Genomic DNA, 20891 nt, shown 5'->3' on the forward strand with positions numbered 1-20891 from the left:
TATTCACTGTCTTTTAGCTCTGCTTTTGGTCTCCACCCCCTAATAAGGAAACGTGTCTCTTTAGCTGCTAAACTCTACACTGTTGTTCAGCATCTGGTGTCTAGCTGTGTCTGCCTGCTGTTTGCTGCTGAGCAGGTGTACTGTGGCCTTCTGTTGTTGTGTGAAATGATGAGGTAAAATGACCACAACCATTTGGCAGAGCAATACGTGGGGCAGTTTGATAAAACCTTGTGTGTATGAGAAACACATACTCGTGTTCCTGCACACTCGCTGCTCTGTGGGGGACGACACGTTACCACAGACCAGCCACTCTGTGTGATGTACATTGATCTGTCTGCTGACAGTTGCTTTGGTAGGTGTTGTGATTCAGAGGAAGCATATTGGTCGATTATGTGACGTTAATAAGCAACATTCAGATCACCTGAAGTGGCGTGATACGTGCCCTACTTGTCCATGATCTTTTGAATATAATTTTCAATAGGGATTTAACAAACTATGAAAACTATAAGAACACTGTATTTCTGTTGTAGTTTTTATTTTAAATTCTTAAGATCTAAATAGTCCAAAGATACCAAACATATCAGGCTGAGAAATGTGCATTAAAAGATGCACATAACCTGAAGTTTATAATGTTTGAGTGTGGAAAAAGATGATTCTAAAAACCTTACAGCATCTTGAGAGGAAAACTGGAGGTCAAACATAAACTTTCTCCTCTTCAACAAAAAAGTGTGCGTACTTTAAATAATCATCATCATCGGAGCAGCAGCTGCCCTGCTCCAACACCTCCGGCCTGCACTTCCAGCCAGAGAAACATGTCTCTGTTACAATCTGCTGTCCAGCAAAAACTCCACTTCATTACCATAACAATTTTAACTGCGAGGGTGGAAGCAAAGTGAGGTGGGAACAATCGTATTGTTTCTCCCCCCCTACACTCTCTCTCTCTCTCTGTGTGTCTCTCTCTCTCTCTATCTTTTTGTCATTGACAGCCCACTCAGACCCCGGGTGATGATGACCCTTTTCCGGGGGCGAGCCAGAAATCCAGAGCGGGTAACTTTGTGGTCAAACGTCCGGGCTTCATTCAGCTCGAGAAGCAGCTACGATCCTTCCCCAAACCTCTCCTGCTCTTTCTCTTTCTCCGTCCGTCTCTGAGGAGAGCGAGGAGGAGGAGGCCCGACGGAGGCCGGCGTTTTGGTGGGACCCTGACGGAGGACAAGGAGGATTTCTCTTCTGTAGGTTTGATACTTTTTCTTTTTCTCATTTGAGGGTCTGAATCCACTCAAGATATGTTGAAGCAGAGAGTGGAGAGATTACTACTTCACAGTCACTTGAACAGAGATTTCTGCTCATACCGAGCTTTTAAAATAGAGTTTATCTTAAAACTTATATGAAGTGGCTTTAAAAAGATGGAAAACTGAGACATACAAGGTAAAAAACCATGTATTGCTTCTTTTATGAGCTTGACTTCTCTTCATTTTGGTCTTTTTGTGCCTTAAATTTAAAATCTTTACATCAACTGTGTGTTTGTGTGCAAAGATATCAGCATGTTCACTAACAGCTGAAATACCTTGAAAAATAGACAAACATGACCATCGTTTAAAGTTTCAGGCCTTTAGTTTGATTAAATTCTATCAGAGACATTTTTTAACGGTGATTTCAAAGTAAAATAAAGCAAAAATGTCGCTATTGAAGGTTTTCTTCTCTGGTAGCTTACTTATAAAAGCAGTACACAAACACAGTGTTGTGGAGATGAAGTAAGATTTCTGGTTGGAATATAAGTCTGTATTGTTTCCACTCGTCCAAGTGGTATCATTATGAAGCTCTGTGCTAAAATGTCTTAAGATACCAGGAGTCAGCGAAGGTCTAAAGCAGGTTGTTCATTGTTTAATGTCACCTTTTATCGTAAATGGTAGATACTTGATGAGTGAAGATTCTTTTTTATTCATATATGTAGTCATATAATGAAGTAGGTATGCAATACATCACAGATATAGTTGAATAAACATATATATCCTTTCCCCATGGATCTGCTCCGACAGAGCCACCCTGTTATGGTGTTATTGTACCATTCAGTGAGCAAACTTTATTCCTGTCCTAACAATAATATTACACACATAGAAATACAGTTAATAGGACAAAATAAAAAAAAATCATTCAATTTTTTTTTTTTAAATAAATAGTAATTGTATCAAAAGTTATTATAAATAAACAACTAATATAGAGTGGCTGGTTCAAAGTGGCTAAAGCTTGTATATTTGGTGGCTGGTGACGAGGGTGTAAATGCTGTGGAGCTCTTTAACACACTGCAGAAGGTTCTTTGTGTGCTGCAAAAACACACAACAAGGTTTTAAATATTGATTAGCAGAAATGTTTAGAGTCCAACAAATCCAGAACGCCGGGTGGTGGGTGCTCGCTTCCACTGTTAGTATATTCACTGATTGAGTAAATCACAGAAATTCTTTAGAGTAATGTAATTCCAGCCTTTACAATGTGAGGACGTGCTGCTTGAACTCTGTGATTTGGTGGGAATCAGAGTAAACGATTTAAATGTGATGCATTTGTCTTGAAACCATCTGGTTCAAACTTATTTGTTATTTTTCAGAGAGCTGCCGTTTGTCTAACTTTTGCTCGTAAAAGAAACGTTGATGTTTAATGTTTGAAAAGTGGTTCAAAATGCAAAAAGTAGGAAGTCATTTAAAAACTAATTCACAGCAGCACCAAACTGCAGTTGTGAAATATTGCAGCCTAATTGTTGTTCTTGCTTTCTGTGTTCATATTTTCCAATATTATAATATTTTTTGATGACTAAGCACACAAAAAAATCAAGGATATAAAATGCTAAATGTGCAGCAACGCTTTTCAAAAGATTACTCTTTATCTTTATTTAATTCCTGCGTCTGTAACTGGACCATGAAAGCGTTTGAAATTGTTCTTAAAACTTGCCGTTTATTGGACGTTGCTCTGAATAATCTATAGCTCAACGAAACAAGACGGATTCAATGAAAGCGATCTGAAACCCGGGTCCTTTGGAAAGCTAATTATCCCCATTTGATATCAGTGGAGAAGCTCTGAGAGCGGCCGGCGACACATTCTGCGTCCCACAGATAGTGTTGAAGCCTTTCACGGCGGCTCCACGGTCATTGACGGGCCTGTCTATTATCCGACACTCTGCAGTCAATACATTTCCCATGAATATGCAATTGCTTCTATTGACGACTTGGTTGGAGGGTTCTTCGGCCTTAAACCTCCCAAACCCTGACTCATCTGCACGTTGATGAAGAATTTCATCCCGAAATGAGAAATCTGAGAGTCACCGGCCGAGTTATTAGGAAGCAAATGAGCAGCTCGGGATGATTTATGGAGCTTTATTCAGCCTGACGTCGGTTCGGCCTCACCAGGCCGACAGTTTCCCATCCAGCAAACCAAACACCTACGCGTTCAGTCTGACGGTACTTTCAGGAGAGAGTAATAGGTACTTTTCGGCATACGTTTATTAAACATTTACTCTAAATACTGCAAGATCAGGATTAACCAGGAGGAGCCTTTCCTCCGTAAATGAGTCATCCACCATTTAAAAAACACCTACAACTCTGGCACAAGAGCGAGCAGGATATTCACATGATTTATGGTGTTTGTTTAAAGTCTGAGCGATGCTGGCTGGGAGATATCTTACAGAGGATGGGGATACCAATCTTGCCTTTGCTTTAGTCAAAATAAGGTTGAAGCTGTATTGAATCACGTGGAGAAACTTGGACGATCAAATTGATCTGGATTGAATCATCTGTAACTCACACTCAACGACAAATGTGCGCTGAATGTTTAAAAAAAGTCAACAAGAGTGATTAAAATGTTTTTCAAGAGTTGAAACAAAGGAGTCTCTCAGACGGGACAATGCAGATTAGATTTTACAAAGATGCTTTCATCAACTCTTTGGAAGTGCGTTAAAAAGGCGGATTAGCAGCTAGCAGCAGTTAGCATAAGCTAAACGAGGAAAATCGTGAAGTTCTGTGTTAACAATCTCCATTTTCTTTATAAGGAAGAGATAAAAAAGGACCCATTGTTTTGTTACTGTTCTTGATTTTTGATGTGACAACAGTCAGGTGTCCATCTGAGGTCTCAAAGGTCGCAAATGTTGCTCGGACAGCAGATGACTGCGCGGGACCTTCGACATGAAGAAAGCCACATAAAGGCGTTTTTTTAAGTTTTCAGTGACGTTCGGTTGCAAAAATGGAAAAGAGGACGGCAGGCGGTAAGCAGGCATCGTTTGAGCATCATTTGAGGACGAAGACAAAGATCCATATTAACAAAAAACGCAGATGACAGATGATTAATCGGCGTGGTGGGGTCTGCCGAGCCGCCGGACCCCCGGCTGACACCCCGAGCCACCAAACACAAAACCAAAAACCCCCCAGAGCCTCGACGGCCCGGAGGAGCGTGGGCGAAGGGTGGAAGCAGGGCACCGTCCCCACGGAGCAGTGTGTGTGTATGTGTGTGTGTGTGTGTGTGTGGAGAGAGAGGAAAAAGAAAGACTGTGTGTGTGTGTGTGTGTGTGTGTGTGGGTGGATTTGTGTGTGTTTGTTCGACAGATTCTGACAGAGAAAGTGCGCATGTTGGTGTGTATGTTTGTTACAGAGTCAAAACCATGTGAAAGTGTGTGTGTGTGTGTGTGTTTGAGTTACATTGACAGTTAGTTAAAGTGTGTATTTGTGCGTGTTTGTATGCAAGCATGTAAGTGTGGGTGTTTCCAAAGTGTGTGCATTTGATTTCTCTGTTCATTGCAGTGTGTGTGTGTGCGTATTTGTGTGTGTGCGTATGTGTGTGTGTGCGTGTACCGACCAAACCCCCCATCTGCCACAGGGTGGGCGGCTCGCCACACAACGACAATACACACCAACATTTTTGTAACTGTGGGCGTTCAAAAGGCTCGGAGAGCTGCGGTCCTGCCGCTCGCTGTGTTCGTCTCTGCAGCCCAGTGATCCAGCAGAAGGCTTCAGCTCGATCAGCTCTCTGATCAGCAAATCAAACAGTTGAAGTATCACCGTTTAAATGCGCTCCGTTTACACTCCAAATCCCTCAAAGCATTCAGTCTCTACCGTTGTTGGTTGTATCCAAAATCAAATAATCCTACGTCTGGGGAGCAGCGTTTTGGGGTCTCAGATACTAAGGTTTTTTTTTAAATCTCCAGTGGATTACTTTAGCCGGCAGCTGCAAAATGGGCAGTAATGGCTGCAAAGTAATCAAAAGCATGTCCACTTAAAGTGTTTGTTTTTGCCACTGACAATGCCTGGCAACATTATGGAAAGGTTCCCTACAGAGAGAGACCTTTTTAGGTAAGGTAAGATCTCTTTTTAACAGCTGTTAGCTACATCGCTCTCTTCAAAGCCACCAGACTCCACTGAAAAAATCAGTAATTTTACCTTGTAAAACACAAGTTGCTTCTCTATACTGCCCTGGTGGTTTATTGTTTTTGTGTTATTGGGTGTAACATCATCGCGTTGTATCCGACATAACTCTTTAAAACACCAAAGACACATAACAACAGTAAGAAAAAAAAGCTGACTGATCGAGGCAGCTTTAGACCAGCAGGTCCTGTGTTCTGCGATGTAAAATCGCCGTCTTTTTCAGTGGAGTCTGGTGGCTTTGAAGAGAGCGATGTAACATATTCTTCTGGTTTAAAAAGAGCATCCTACTCATAACAGAAAGGTCTATATCTGTAGTGACTCCTTCTGTAATGTAGTCAGACACTTAAAATAACAATCTGAGCATGTTGGTGGCAACAACAAGCGCTTTTAGTTGACGTACTTTGATCGGGCACATTTGCCCCAAAGCATTATGTTGCAGCCATCGCAGCCCATCTTGCAGCTGCTGGGTGAAGCAATCCACTGCAGCAACTCCAAAACTTTTTGTACTCTTCAGTCACTTAAATATGTTAAATGGAGAAGACTAATACTTTCCTTTAAAGTCTTTCACCAGGTGCACATGCTTACAAAATGACTTTAGTGTCTCCAGAGGAAGCTGTGTAAAGTTACATAACCGTCCTCATGTGATGTCACTTGAGTCAGAATCGGATGGGGCTGGATTGTAAAGGTTTGAAAGTTAAAACAATCTGTCGGTGTTCATTTTCAAACACGTGAGACCTGCATGCAACCTGCATGCTGGAGGCTACATTAGCCGCTACTAGCATAACACACCCTTCTCCATTCCACAAATGCCAGAGGTCAGGTTGCATTGTGGGTAATGCAGGGGCCAGCTTTGACAAGAAAATGCATGGTGAAAAAAAGACCATATATCTGTTTCCTGTGCATTGATTTGATTGTTTGATTGATTGTGCCTGGTGAGGTTTAAGAAAATATCAGGGTGTGGTTAAAAGTCCCATGTTGTTTGACTTCTCCATCAACCCTATCCACACCCCGGTTCAGACTTTCTTGCTTATTCTAGTGCATCACCTGACTTCCCACGTGTTTGCCAGCGTGTAGAGTGATCTGAGTGTGTACAGTGGTGTTAGCGATAAGCCAGTACATCTTAATCTGCTATTCATCACTTTTGAGCTATCCAAACTGCTCTCAAATATTAGACGTTGTGCTTTGGAGGATAATGCGAGTTCACTCTCACCGTCTCTTTGGTGCCACATGGTTCAACTCATTCTTTCACTTTTTCCAGATGATATCTACTTTCTTTATCCTGAGCTCAAACTATTTTTTAACCGTGAATAATTATCTTTTACTTTGACATCATAGTTAAAAAGTGAAGCGTAATTGGCTGATGTCGTGTTCATTTCTGCTGTGTGATAGGCTGTTAGATCTATATTTAGTGAATATAGATCTTTTTGTCACCCAGTTCGTGTGTGGCCTCCCAACTTCTTAAAGTTATAATCTCAAAGATCTCAGTTTTGTTCTCTTTGCCGGCACCTGTGGCGATAAACAGTAATTACGGGAGCACACTTCCCAGATATCCAGACAGTGCTCCATGTGTGACGTCCACGATTGGCTCCGGTTGTAACTCTTGATTTTCCTCGCTGACGGTCGCTTTCCTTTTTAGACTGTTTGCCTTCATCTGAGCGTCGAATTTGTTTCTTTTTCTTTGGATTATTTTTGAAGTTGTATCTGTAGTCATCGATCTTTTCTTTGTTTGTTCAGCCATAGTAGATTACTGTTTACTCGCAGAGACCGGAAAAGCAGTCGCTTAGCTCCGCCTACCCTCTCTGGCAGACCAACCACTGCTGGGTGATGGAAAGCACGTCACTAACTGGGCGCCGCTTGTGATTTTTCCCGCCAAAGTCACACCTGACACCCAAACTGTGTCCCAATCCAGGGCCTGCAGCCTTTAAAGGAGGCGGTCCACAGAGTGTACAGAAGATTTCCTGTTTGCATCATCATCTGTTCCCGCCCTTATCCTTGTGTCACCAAATGCTGCTCCTGTCACCTAGCACCAGGTAGCCAGCTGGATAACTAGCTAGCATAACTAATGTCAAGTTAAGTATTATTTTAAAAATAATTTGTTTCAAGGGCCGTTTTGTTTTGTGCAACATAGCTATTGAGTTGAACGTTTATTCCTCGGCCGTGTAAGAGTCCGCCATCTTGTTTGAATTGGCAAACTATGCATCTCGGGATATGTTGGGCCGCAAAGGATGCACCCGATGGATCCTTGGCGGCCCGGGAAACGGAGGACGTATTTGTCGGCCACATCTGAAGGAGCCTTCAAATTGGAACAACCTTCGATGCACCGCTGTGACGCAATCGGCCTTCAAATACGGCCTTCGAAGGCTGCGGCTCTTAACAGACTTTTATTTAAATCTTCGAGATCATCACTTTAACTCAAAGGTAGATGTTTAAACATCTCAGGTGATCTCTCAGTAAATTTGAGGTTTGGATGATTCAAACAAAATTAGGTGACTGCACCTTTAATTAAAAATTGCATAACCCTAAAAATTGATGTGAAAAAAGATACTGTGATGGAAGTTTTGACATTTTAGGACCAAAACTGAAACAATATAAGTATGTAAGTACTGATAAGAACTACAGCCCTGTTATTGAAACAATTATAAGTTACAATAGAGGTTTGGATGTGTGTCAAAATTCACCCAGTGCTTAATTATACAACTATAATTTACAATGGCACACTTGCTCTGCCAAAGGTGTGAAATTATATAATGTTCTCTGTATTGATTGTGAACGCTCGATGTCTCCTGTCTTACACGGAACAATTGCAATCTTACACCATGTTATTATAGTTAATAAAAACATTTACAATTATATATTATATAATTTAATTTTGGGGGTATTTGTTAATAGAAAGCTGCAGATTTTCTCTCCATATAAGCAACATATCCTGTACTGTGGGTGTGTGCGTGTTACATCTTCATCAAAACTAAGACGAAATCCCTGTAAATAAAACCTCTGTTTTATTCTACCCTTGTTTAAACAACACGGGGAGACACCATCAAGACCACGCATCTTCTCCAGGAAGTGAATTCAATGATTATTCTCTCACTAATCACGCCATCTATCTCAGTGGGCCAACAATGGCGAGCCTCAGTCAGAGCAGTAATCTGTTCCTGACAAGGCAGGGGAGAAAACAAATGGCTGTGTGCAGTCAGTGTGTGGGCTCAGCTGGCACGAAGACAACACAATGTAACACACTTTACCCGGATACCAGCCATATAAGCAGAGCGGGATCCTCTCACCTCACCGGAGAATCCATGTATGGAGAAAGTGTGACCGGAATTCCGAGTCATGCCGCTTTGTTTTTCCTCCTTTAAACGAGCCTGAGCAGGTGGAGGCACGTGCGCGTGTTTATGATTAGTGTTGCAGTAACATTTTAAGATCATGTTTGTTTATTAACCGAGAGTTTTGTGTTCAGATCAACTGGATCATGTCGTTTTAATTGTTTCCACGCTTCGTCACGGCGAGCTCCACCAGTCCTATTTCTGGAGTTCCCTCTTCCTCTGTTTTTTTCAAAACCCAAGTCCATATTTGGAAAATGACGTAACGGGAGACCCAGAGATTCCCTTTATAACCATACTGCAGCATCTAGGAGCTATTAACAAGAGATGAGAGGCGGAAGAGACAGGGGTTAACAGAGAAAACGAGGGAGATTAGTCATAATGTTTGGGGCAGAAAATTGGAGAAAGTGAGTCTCATATTTAATTAGTTTAAATCGGCCGATCTCCATCTCAGAGGCAGGATGAGTGCGAAGGTAGCTGATGAAGTTTCTGTGTCTCTCAGCGGAATTGTAGACAATATTCCTAAAGATGTGTTCACGACGGCGGGAGGGCTGTCAACACAGATGGTTTTTAAAGAGGAGGCAATAGAGCATGAAGGGAAATCTTGTGAGGATGGAAGCGGTAAGATTCTATGTCTTCTAAAGGTGGTTTGAATGGAAGTCCGACATGTTGATTTGAGTGCGCAAAAATCGATCTCGTGTTGTGCATGCGATGAAATTGTGAATATGATCCTTTCTTTGCATTCTAATAGAGTGTATTTCTCTTAATATTTCAGGTGATCTTCTGTTTGAGGAGAAGTGCGCACCTGAGCTGCTTCTCCACAGCGACTTGGCGCAGTACGTGGCATCTTTACGCACGCACCCTGTGGCGTTCACCGGGAAGTTTTCGGTGGACTCCAGAGGCGCGGGAGAACCTTGGACACCGGGGGACATAATCAACGTGGTCAGCGCTGACATCGCCACTCCGGGACCGGTAACCGAGTCAGAATCATCCTCCGCATCCACCGATCTGTACGCAGGAGGAGGAGGAGACGCAGCGGACGCGGGGGACGGCACCATGGCGCACGGCCAGCCGGACTTAAGCCACATGTATGCGCCCCCCCATCCTCACCCCCACCCCCACCCTCACACTCACCCAGCCCCTTCCTACTCCTGCAGCGGGGACATGTACCAGGACCAATCGGCAGGAGGGTACCTGACGACATCCACCTGCGCCTTGTCCTACCATGCGCCTCCATCCTACACCTCTGTGCCAAAACCGACAGTGGACGGCACCGCGCTGCTCTCCATCATGCCTGAGTATGGAGGCTTCTACCAGCAGAGCTGCCAGAGAGATATCCAGACGGCATTCCCCGAGAGGAAATCCCTCCCGTACCCACTGGACTCGCTCAGGGTTCCCCCTCCTCTCACGCCTCTCAACACCATTAGAAACTTTACGCTCGGTGCGCCCTCGCCGGCTGCAGAAGGCCCGATGGCGGCAGCTTTCCCCAGCCATCAGAACCTTCCTCTCAGGCCCATCTTGAGACCCAGGAAGTACCCGAACCGGCCAAGCAAGACGCCCGTCCACCAGAGGCCGTACCCGTGTCCGGCAGAGAGCTGCGACCGCAGGTTCTCCCGCTCGGACGAGCTGAGCCGGCACCTGCGCATCCACACGGGCCACAAACCCTTCCAGTGCCGCATCTGCATGAGGAACTTCAGCCGCAGCGACCACCTCACCACCCACATCCGCACGCACACCGGGGAAAAACCCTTCTCGTGCGACCAGTGCGGGAGGAAGTTCGCGCGGAGTGACGAGAGGAGGAGGCACATGAAGATTCACCTCCGGCAGAAGGAGAAAAAGTCCTCAGCATCCTAATCCAGCACGCGCGGCCTGATGCGGCTGAATGTGAACTTTCTGAAACTCAACATCATCAGCTTCATCAGCTCGTGCCTCAACCGAGCTCACCTTTTAACCTGCAGCTTATTACAAAAACGTGAAAGAAATCTCTTTGGAAGCCATATCTTTAAATCAGGGAGAATCGGAACCAGAGTTCCCAATGACTCATTGGGCATGACCTCATTATTTATCACAGTAACTAAAACAACATTCCCTACTTATAAGTCAGTCCGTTTATTAACAGAAACACGACCACACTCCTCTCAAAAAAAAAGGCCAAGCAGTTTGGGCTTAAATTGACGGAAATGTAGATGGAGTTTGGTTTACAGATTACACTGTAAGGCGCTGGTTCAGTGATCAGTTTCAGAATGTGCGCCGCAATGTGCCAAACTGCTACATCCTGCTTTAGCGCTCGGTGGCAAGGCATCATTGTGTCTACTGTCTATGCTTCATACTCTCAGGGATTCAGTTTGAGGTCAGGCTGCAAACATGACACTGAAATTCTGCAAGCCAGCTGAGAGATGCAGGGTTTACTGCTGCTGCACTGCCTCCGGCTGTGGGTAGTTTCGTTTCAAATGATGCACAAAACTTGTTCATCTCAGATAGTCACGGTGGTATCAGACGGGACTTTTGGAACCTCACTTCAATTTTATGCTCAAATTTTTCTCCAAATATTATGCTTGAACAACCTCATCCTTGGACTATAAAAAAAAGATAAATAACACAAGAATTAAAAGGCTTAAAATTGTCATTTTAACACTGTAAGCACTAAAATATGTCAGCCTACAACATTTAAAAGGTTGACATAACAGATGCCAAACTGTAATACTCACTCTTTTTTAGTATGACGCTGTCTGTCATACAATATATTTTTTAAAACGCTTGAAGAGGGAGTGGAGATGTCAGAATGCACCCAAGAGATGCTGTGACATCACAAATCAGGGCGGAGCTAAAGAGGGAAACTCAGTGGAAAAGTCTTTGCGAGATGCAGCAAAATTGACCTTTTTTTAAACCTGGTTTTGTATTGTATTAGAAATGTTCAAACAATGATATTAATATGTTTCATTTATGCACCAGATGAAGAGTTTGGTTTTGTTACATGCAGCTTTGTGTATCTTTGGATTAAATGAGATTGTAGCCTGATAATCTGTTTGGTTAGATGTTATGTTATGGCTGCTTTCAGGTGTGTGCACCGGCCTGTTGATTTTTGTAAAGATCAAACCAGCATTTCTACCTGATGAATGTGAGAGACAGAGAGAGAACGAGAAAGAGAGAAAGCCACTGACCTGACAAATAAAAGTTTTGTGTTTTATAATTTTATGCAAACAAGTCGAGCACTAAAGCTTTTATTCTGCTGGACTGATGCTTCTCGTCAATGCAAATAAATGTTGACTTGTCCAGTTGTTGCTGCTTGTTGTCCCTTTTTTATTAGTTGTTTTATTTGTTGTTTAATCTCAACCCTGTGTGCTTTTAGTTGTCCTGCTGTAGCCTCTGATCATTTCCCATGATCGCTCACAGCAGATGGAGTTTGCATTGTCAGACCAAAAGGGAACTAATCATACACGTGACTGGATCAAATACAAAGTCAATGCAAAGACCCAAACTCGCACCATGCAATGCAAATTTGCAAAACAAAGCATTTGGGATTCGGATATTTGTGTGAGAAAAGATAGACATTTGTCTGACGGTGTTGCAAAGGCCTATCAGTGTTAAGTGTTGCATCAGAAATCGTCACCAAACTCCATTCAAAAAACAAGCATTTTAGAAGATGTTAAAAAAAACTAATAGCTTGATGTAACATGAAAACCAGAATCCTAAATCCATTTCTACGTATGTATTAGAAATAATCTTGTAATCTTCCTTGTCCAGCATTAACAGCCAGCAATATGCAGGAAAGGCCAAAACTGCATGCTCGTAAACATAAACAATACAGGTGCCAAACTTTAAAGAAAAATCTGCTTTACGAATGTTTAATGACAAAAGAAATGCCCTCATCATTCTATTGGAACCTCAAGGATTCACATGACGAGTTTCGGTGAGCGACACTGACTATAAATATAACTTTATTTTGTTTACAAGCGTCCCGTTAATCTCCAGTGTCGCTCATCGATCAACTCTTAATTTGATGTTAAGCTAATGCCAATGCAACATCACAATTCTTCAACGAGTGTGGGATAATGCCCTCTGAACTCCTGAGAGGCGTTTAATGTGAAACAGATGAAGGGTTGGCAGGAAACAGCATGAAATGGAAGGAGATCATAAAATCAGGAGGCTTCCGTTGAAAATATAAAACAACAAAGAAATGATAAAAGACGACTACTCCTCCTTAACACACACACACACAGCAGTGTCTATGTAAAAAAACAACAACAACAATATAACATAATCCACGCCACTTTTAGACACATTTGGTGTGCCCTGTCTACATACTTTAAATTGTGACAGGACAGGAAGTCAGGTGACCTTTGACAGGCACTAAAACTCCTTGGTTAGGTACTGAATAAGTAGGTAAACATAAAGTGAATGGAAAAAGGTCAACATTTATTTACACAGGACGTAACGTCAAGGTGACGTGAAGTACAAGGAAATAAGTCTGTGTTGAGTTCAAGTTACTCACAAGACTTGAACCCCAGTCTCCTGGGTGAAAGTTACATTACCAGTGCACACAGCAGAGTTTGTCACTTTTTATACTATGTCCCTTACATGTTTTAATTTAGTATTAAACTTAACTGCATTAACTCACACACTTTGCTGTCTGTCAGACAATGAATCCTCATCAAGATCAGCTGGACACCTAGTTATACTGTATGTCATATTGCAGTGAAAATTAAATTAAGACTCTGTTCCTAATTGACTTGTGAGACTCTATTATTATATTATTCCCTGCCCATAAAACATGTCATCCATGTGTGTGTGTGACACACATGTGTGTGATCAGACAGATCAGAGCTTTAATTGTTTATCTTTCAACAGTACAGTTAAAATCAACATGAAAATATATAAACATGTTTGTCTATTACAAATTTGTTGTGCATCCCTGCAGAGAACTGTGTTCCTTTACATCTTGACCAAAGACTGTATAAAAAGATGGACGACATGACAGCTCCCTAAAAGTGAAGCCAAAACATCTCTGTCGCCCCCTGCTGCCTGGCTGCAGTATAGGTCATAAAGCCTGCCTCCTCCATGTTAACAGATGGGACATGAGTCAAACTGAAAAATCAAAATACAGGTCAAATACATTTTTCTCAAACATGGTTTCTGTCATTATAGTTAGTTCTTATCATGCTGATTTATGTCCAAGCATTAATTTTTCTGACAAGTTTATTTTTAATTAGTTATTTGATGCTGTTAAAAGAATGATTGACAAGCTCTGTTGACAAATACGGCTCCTGCAGCCGTTCTGTTCCGGATTAGCAGAGTAGAAACATAACTAAAACAATCACTGCATTGAAGCTTCCATATCTGTGAACACTAAGAAGCTGTTAATAAGCCAACATAATCTTTCATTTTGTTTCGGTGAGTTATATGTGTGGTTTGGTTCGTGGAAAGGGGCGGGACATCGTTAACACGGCTCCACTTGCTGATCTCTACTGCGCTGTGCCAAGACAACTATTCCATTTAACACTCATTACATTTTTAACTTTCGGCCTTCAATACTGCCACATCTTTTCAAACAGATGCTGGCATTTTAGTCACACAGAGCTTTCTTTATCAGCCTACTCAATAAGCGCTCAGTGGGTTAAAATTCAAGGCTTCGCTGAAAGAAGAAAAAAAGCTTTGGTTAGGAAGTTGATTCAGTGGATTTTATTCTGCCGACATTTTTCAGAGAAATTTAGTGAAGGACGAGAAACTTCTCCAAACACGCTCATACAAAAACATCTCTTATCTGAGACACATAAAGCAGAAATGGCAAAACAAACAGCATTTTTTATATGAAATGACAGAAAACCTTCATTAAAGGGAAAATACACAGACATGTTCATTTAACAACAACTGGATTTGAAGAATCAGGTTCTGGAGCTAAACAGACATGTTGAATCATCAGCTAGCGAGCAGACGTGTAGTTTATATTCCCACTGAAAATGACTAAAAATGCTTCACTTGAATGCCTCTAATAGTTTCAGAAGAAGAACATTATTTTACTTTAAGTGATTTTAAAGCAGCAGATAATTAATTCTGCGGTTTGTTTAGCTTCAGTCTGATCTGGAAATCATCACAACTACAACTCTTTAAACTTTATTAGAAACCTGATCTTCACATTCGTTTCGCATGTCTCATAAATTCCAACTTACAACTGTGACAAAAACCTTTCCACCATCCTTGACTTGTATCCACACTGTCCGAAAACTTGTGCTCAGTAGCCTGATTAAGTGCACAGCTTTCACACAATCTCCTGACGATCACTGACGTCTCACAAACAACCCTGAGGATCCAACTCTTCTCAGAAAACAAGAAGGCAGTCTGCAGTTTGTAGAGCCCTAATCACAAAGTGGGAAAAAAAACACATATTTTAAGTCTCCAAAAGAGAGGCCATAAGTTTCGAACAGTTCATGATCCGACTGGAGCAAATGTCACAAAAGCCCAAAGCAGGAAGACGGTTCAAACACATGGACACAGTTCCTCTGTGGTCCCGGGAGACTCAGCTCAGGTCATTCAATGCTGCATTCAAGAAAAGTCTGGAATTCCCAACATGAAGATTATAAATCAAGTATTGTGTTTTAGAGCTGCAGCATGAAAAAAATGCATGTGTTAGCTTAACTGCACATTGTAAATAAATATAGTCAGCTTTTTACTACTGGCAAGCTTTAAACTGAAGATCATGCAGTACTGCACACTGAAATGTTTCAAGGTTATTAATAGTATTGCTGTGTAATATTTTATTCTATTCAGAAATCATCAACTTTGACAAAGATGCAAGCAGCAAGTTTAATCTTCCCTACTTTCCTTGAACGCAGCATCAGCACCCTGCACATCATCAATTTGGCATGTCTTGGCACCTCCCTTCAAAACTCCTTACAGGGTCATAATTTATCCTTTCGCTCACGTCATTTTGAACTCAAATATTTGTTGCTTTTTTAGTTTTTAGCTCCCTCATAAGATTAATTAAATGCTTATGCATTAGTTTACAAAATTACACCACCATTTATGAAACTAAATCCACCTGAATTACCTTGAAGTGTTGGTAGGAGAGTGCACAAGGCTTTTTGGATGCCAAAGCAGCAACGAGTGACCTCAGAGCGAACCAAACCACCAAGTCTAAATTGTTGGTGCATTGCTCCACACACTGGGATTAACAAAATAAACAGAGATTCTGCCACAAGCTGCATCTGCAAAGGCAAAAGTCCTCTCTTTGTCTGGTTACAGCTGTCGATTATCAACAATCATCGAATCAGAGGCTCAAGAGACTTCTGTTGCCCTCGCTGACTGCAGAAGAGAGATTACAATGCAGCATGGATATCAGAGAAATAAAGACTAGGAGACTACGAAAAGTCATATCTGAAATGTTTCATTTGATTTCCGTTAAATACAAGGAAAGTGCATTTAAAGCAAGATGATGCGTGAAAGAGAGTGATAAAGTCCTTTATCTGCTTTCCTGTCAATAATATCCTTAATGTAGATACAGATAGTGATCTCAGTCCAAGCAGGATGCAGGTTAGTCTCGCCTGGGGCTCCAATTTTTGTTCAGGTGAAATATGATCTTGAGTCATTGTATTTCACTGTTAACATTACCTAACAAACAATGAGGTCACCGACTTGTGCTGTAATGTTTCCCTGAAGGAGCAGGTGGCCACCAGGGCAGCAAAGTAACTTAATAAAGCCCACAGTTGACCATTTAATGTGGGTCTACCTGCACATGCTAATGACACGTGGATTAAGGATTAAGTGTGCCACTGCAGGGTGCATAAACCTGACCAGCCCGAGAAAAGACCGCATGTCAGTCAGAGGATCAGAGGCAGACCTCCGGGCCCGGGTACGGCTCCCCTCCGCACCAGAAATCCGGAGGTTGTGAGATTTCCATTAACCAGAGCTCCTTCTCTTTCTGCTCTGTGTTGTCTCCCACCGCCTCTGTCAGAACCTTGTAATAGTGACAGTCCCTGCCCTCGTCCGGGTCGTATGGTGGGGCCAGGATGTCCATGAACGCCGTCGGGCCGTCCACGGCGTCGATCTGGTGGAGGTTGTCCCGGTCAGGGCTGAGGACGCACGGGCCGCTCTCCTCCGTGTACTCCCCGGTGCAGCGAAGCACGGAGCGCCGCAGAGCACCCACCTGGGCCGGGGGGAGCGGGGGCTCCTCCTGCGGGCTGCCAGCCGGCCGCTCCAGCCTGTCGAAGCAACTGATCCTGACCTTGCCGTACATGACTTTAAGCACGCCATGCATCCCCGGGTGGTCGTGCAGAGGGATTGAGGCACCGCTTTTTAGCAGAAACACCCCCATACTGAACTGGTCTGTCTCGCAAATGTGCATATAAGTGACCGGGGGCGCGCCGTGGTGGTACGGCAGCTGAGGCGAGCTGTCGTCGGCTCTCCGCTGGACGAGCTTTAGGTCAGCCGCTCGCACTTCCGTCATCAAGCTCTTCAGTTTGCCTTGGTTCTCCAGGAAAGATTTACCGCTCACTTCACCGACCCGAGGTGTGCTCCTGAAAGTAACGAGAGCCTGCCGAGCTATTCGCTGTACTATGGAGGTCATGTTGCTGTCTGCAGGCATCATACCGAAGCGAGGAACGGACCCGTGCTGCCCGGTCTCCACTTGTCGCCCGTTAGCGGTAGCCGTTTAGCTAGTGCCAAAGATCGTCTCTGTAACAGAAGACTCACTCCGCAGGCAAGACTTCTTTCGTTTCCAGGCCACTTGAATGATTGTGTAAACTCTTTTTGGGCCTGTTACACAAAAAGGTGCATTACATACATCAACGTGAAACAATCTTTTTGTCACTTTATTAATATAAAACAAAGAGGGAAATAAAGCATTACCTTCAAAAGTAAAAACAAAAACAGTTTAATTCAAACAATAAAATAACATAAACCCATACCATGAATTAAATAGTAGAACTGTAAAAATAATAAAATAAATAAATAAAGTGAAAAAAGGTGTTCAATTCTTAACATCTGAGGCGTAAACTTAATAAGTACGTGAAATACATGTGGCTGCCATGATGTTGTTATTAAGTACGATCTTAAACAATTTTTATCAATTACCAAAATGGAAACTTATAATTTGTTATCTTTGGCACTCAATTCAAGTTGCCTTCTGTAGTCATATACACTCAACTTGGCAATAGAATATTATATGTTAAGCTTTTAATAATGTTAATGTCTGCACTAAGTCAAGGTAAACCAAAAGTAATTCATGGAATTGTCATTAACTCAAATATGTATGGGATTCATCTTTTTTCTTAATCTTTCATATTATGTAAACATGAAGAAATCAAGCGTCGCGTTTTTTGATGACGTTCCGAACCCCTAGAACACGTCAGAGTGAGACCTTAACCCTTTTTCGTTATCTTTGGTCAGCCCAACACCACGTTCATTTCCCAGTAGAAACTGCTTTCTGTCCCTTCTCATTTCTATTCATTCGTGATGTTTTGCTTGTGAACCCGTTAGAATTTGTACGTAGAGATTAAACTCTACAAATATAACATAGCATGAATTTGTGGGGGTGATTTTCAGACATGATTTGACCCTGAGACTTTTACTCTTGTCAGCTACTGTTCCCCATTTTTGAATGACTGTCAAACACGTCCGCACCAGACAGAACTTTAGCGTTTACACCTCGTGCATTGTGGGACCTGTAGTCACTCTGTCATTAGTACTATGCTCGATTATACAAATTGATGTTTCATTCATATATTGATAACTAAAGCTGTAAGTGCTGTGACATTTCATATAAATAGTCTTATGAGTAAATGGATTGTTTTATCTCTGACTAACTGCCAAGACAATGCACTACAATACCCAACATGCCACAGAATATTTAACTTTAATGATCTTTGCCCCCATTCATTACTCAAACGCAGTCAATCACGTCTGAACGGGTACAGTACGTAATGTCCCAACTGCACTGAACACAAAACAAATCTTAGCTGCAGATATGAAACCTTTGAGTCCCCTTCAGGCACATAAAGGCTCTGTGCAGTGTTTATTCGTCTGTTTTATTTGAGATTAATCTGGCAATAGGTTATTTGAAAAATACACATGGTTCAAGGGTTAAAATATGGTATGTGCACACAGAAGATGAATAGGCCAGTGTTGGGAATCAAGATCAGACAGTAACACAAAATGCAGATTTTGTGCTGCTACCTCAACATTACCTCAGGATCTGCTAGCCTGGCAGTCTTTTAACTGACTTGAAAAATAGGCCTTCATATTTTCAACTATCACTTTCCAAAAAAATCAAAGACATAGCTTAGGTGTGGTCAAACACCATATCTTTCCAGTATTATTTAAGGTGCTTATGAAGGCCCTATTTAGATACAGTCAGCTGTTAAACTAGTTTACAAGTGAGAGGAAAAGTTGAAACAGTTGGCAAAAAGTACTTAATAAATGGACAAATAGGCAAAATATAATTGATAAACGTTTTATATATTTAGCTTAAAGTAATGGATGAACAGTTAGTAACTATCTATGCCTGAAAATAATTTATAAACAGCTGAAATAATAAGTGTAAAAAGTAATAAATATAATTTTTAGCTAATAGTAAACAATAAAAACCTAATAGCTTAGCTAAAAGTAACAGATGACGTGGTGAGCTAAAAGTTTGGATTAACAGTTGAAATAACTGGTTAAAATAACCGGTTAAAATAATGGATAGTTATAAGAAATACTTAGCAAAACTAATTTAGCCTGTCTACTTTAAGCGAGCAATTTAAGCCCCGCTTAAATAATTGGACAAACAGTTGAAACAGTGAAATAAAAGTAGTGTTTAACACATGAAATATAACCTAAAAATAATGGATTTGAAGTTGAAACTGTTGGCTAAATGTAGAAAAAATAATGGTTGAAACCATTAGCTAATAGTTATATTTAATCAGTTGAAATAGTTAGCTTGAAATAATAGCCTAGTGTTGAAATAGCTAGTCAAAAGCAATTGATATAGGCCTACTCTATGTGAGCTAACAGTAAAGAATAAATACTTAAAATAGTAATTGCTACAATAAAACAGGTTTAATTAGTTTGCTAAAAAAACGATAGCAGGCAATAGTTAGCTAAAAGTAGGCTAATGGATTAGCAGTTGAAACACTTGCCTAAAGTGATGGATAAATGGGTGAAATGTCTAGCATGACAAAACCAACCTTAACATTGACGGTAATGTTTCATAAATCATAAAACAATAGCAGTTTTGACTTTTTCTAACTTCCTGTTTACAATCAATTCATATGAAGACATTTGAAAGCTTTACCCTCACAGTAGGTGAAAGACAATAGCTCTGTGACAGGATATTTGTCATAACCAAGGGATGAAAACAATCACCCAGGAGAGTTTGATGTCTATCCAAGAGCAGAAATGATCCACCAAACAGTCATCTGACACTGTCAGTAAAACATGAACAGGCTGTCACTGCAGGCGCACTTGACACCATGTAAGTATCTTTAACCCTTCTGCACCTTAACTCCTGAGTTTGGGGTCAAAAGGTCACGTAGCTGCTTTCCATCGTTCAGATCCAACAGGAAGCTCAGTAACATGAAATAGTGATATAAAAACAGTATGATTTAGGTTTTATCGTGGGTAAGAAACACACTTCAGTCCACACAAGATCAACAATGACTCATGTAGCTATCTCAGTGTGACTCACTTGTTGTGGCATCCTTGTTTGGCATTTCATTGTAAAGACGTAGGCAGTTCAATTGGACGTCTTTCTACTGGGAAACACCCACCCACACACACACACACATTCACACTAACATGCTCATAAAAAGAGACAGATGACAGCCTACTTTGAGGAATTTCAACCAGATAAAGAGATTTTTTGGTGGAATTTGTCAGCCTATTCAAAGTTATTTGAGTTCATCACTGTGATCAAAGCAGAGAGAAACAGGAAGCAGTGGGAAGGAGGGGACTTATGTGACTGAGATCCTGTTCAGATGTTGCACCACAAATGTTTCAGTATGTTTAAAACAAATTAATTTGTGTTGTACATACATATCTAGAGTATCTAATTTTCATGCCACAGCTTTAGTTATTTTACAAATACAGACTTTTACACAAAAAATAACCAGAGTTTTTAAAAAAAACATGCTGTTTTTCAATACATTATATAATACAACAGTATATCCTCCTCCTCCTCCTCCTCCTCCTGCTCTCAGTC

At 41.6% G+C, this 20891-nt stretch overlaps 2 protein-coding genes across 2 annotated transcripts; one reads left to right on the forward strand and one right to left on the reverse strand.

The window, feature by feature from the left end:
* Positions 1 to 9059: 9059 nt before the first annotated feature.
* On the forward strand, positions 9060 to 11997 carry LOC138588689 (early growth response protein 2b-like). The gene is made up of 2 exons (XM_069658925.1): positions 9060 to 9340; positions 9495 to 11997. Exons 1-2 carry the CDS (start codon positions 9181 to 9183, stop codon positions 10571 to 10573), a joined length of 1239 nt encoding a protein of 412 aa, XP_069515026.1. The 5' UTR covers positions 9060 to 9180; the 3' UTR covers positions 10574 to 11997.
* Positions 11998 to 14383: 2386 nt separating this feature from the next.
* adob (2-aminoethanethiol (cysteamine) dioxygenase b) lies at positions 14384 to 17340 on the reverse strand. The gene has a single exon (XM_069658926.1). It carries the CDS (start codon positions 17298 to 17300, stop codon positions 16542 to 16544), a length of 759 nt encoding a protein of 252 aa, XP_069515027.1. The 5' UTR covers positions 17301 to 17340; the 3' UTR covers positions 14384 to 16541.
* Positions 17341 to 20891: the final 3551 nt, after the last annotated feature.

This window comes from Semicossyphus pulcher, unplaced genomic scaffold (genome assembly GCF_022749685.1).
Source record: "Semicossyphus pulcher isolate SPU_LCO1_2020_fin unplaced genomic scaffold, fSemPul1.0.p SCAF_12, whole genome shotgun sequence".
NCBI classification, from domain to species: Eukaryota; Metazoa; Chordata; class Actinopteri; order Labriformes; family Labridae; genus Semicossyphus; species Semicossyphus pulcher.

Excerpts from the sequence above, each read along its gene's own strand:
- LOC138588689 (XM_069658925.1), top strand. The coding sequence starts at position 9,181 with ATGAGTGCGAAGGTAGCTGATGAAGTTTCTGTGTCTCTCAGCGGAATT. Across the intron at positions 9,341-9,494 it reads ATCTTGTGAGGATGGAAGCG|GTGATCTTCTGTTTGAGGAG; the intron begins GTAAGATTCTAT and ends TTAATATTTCAG.
- adob (XM_069658926.1), bottom strand. The coding sequence starts at position 17,300 with ATGATGCCTGCAGACAGCAACATGACCTCCATAGTACAGCGAATAGCT.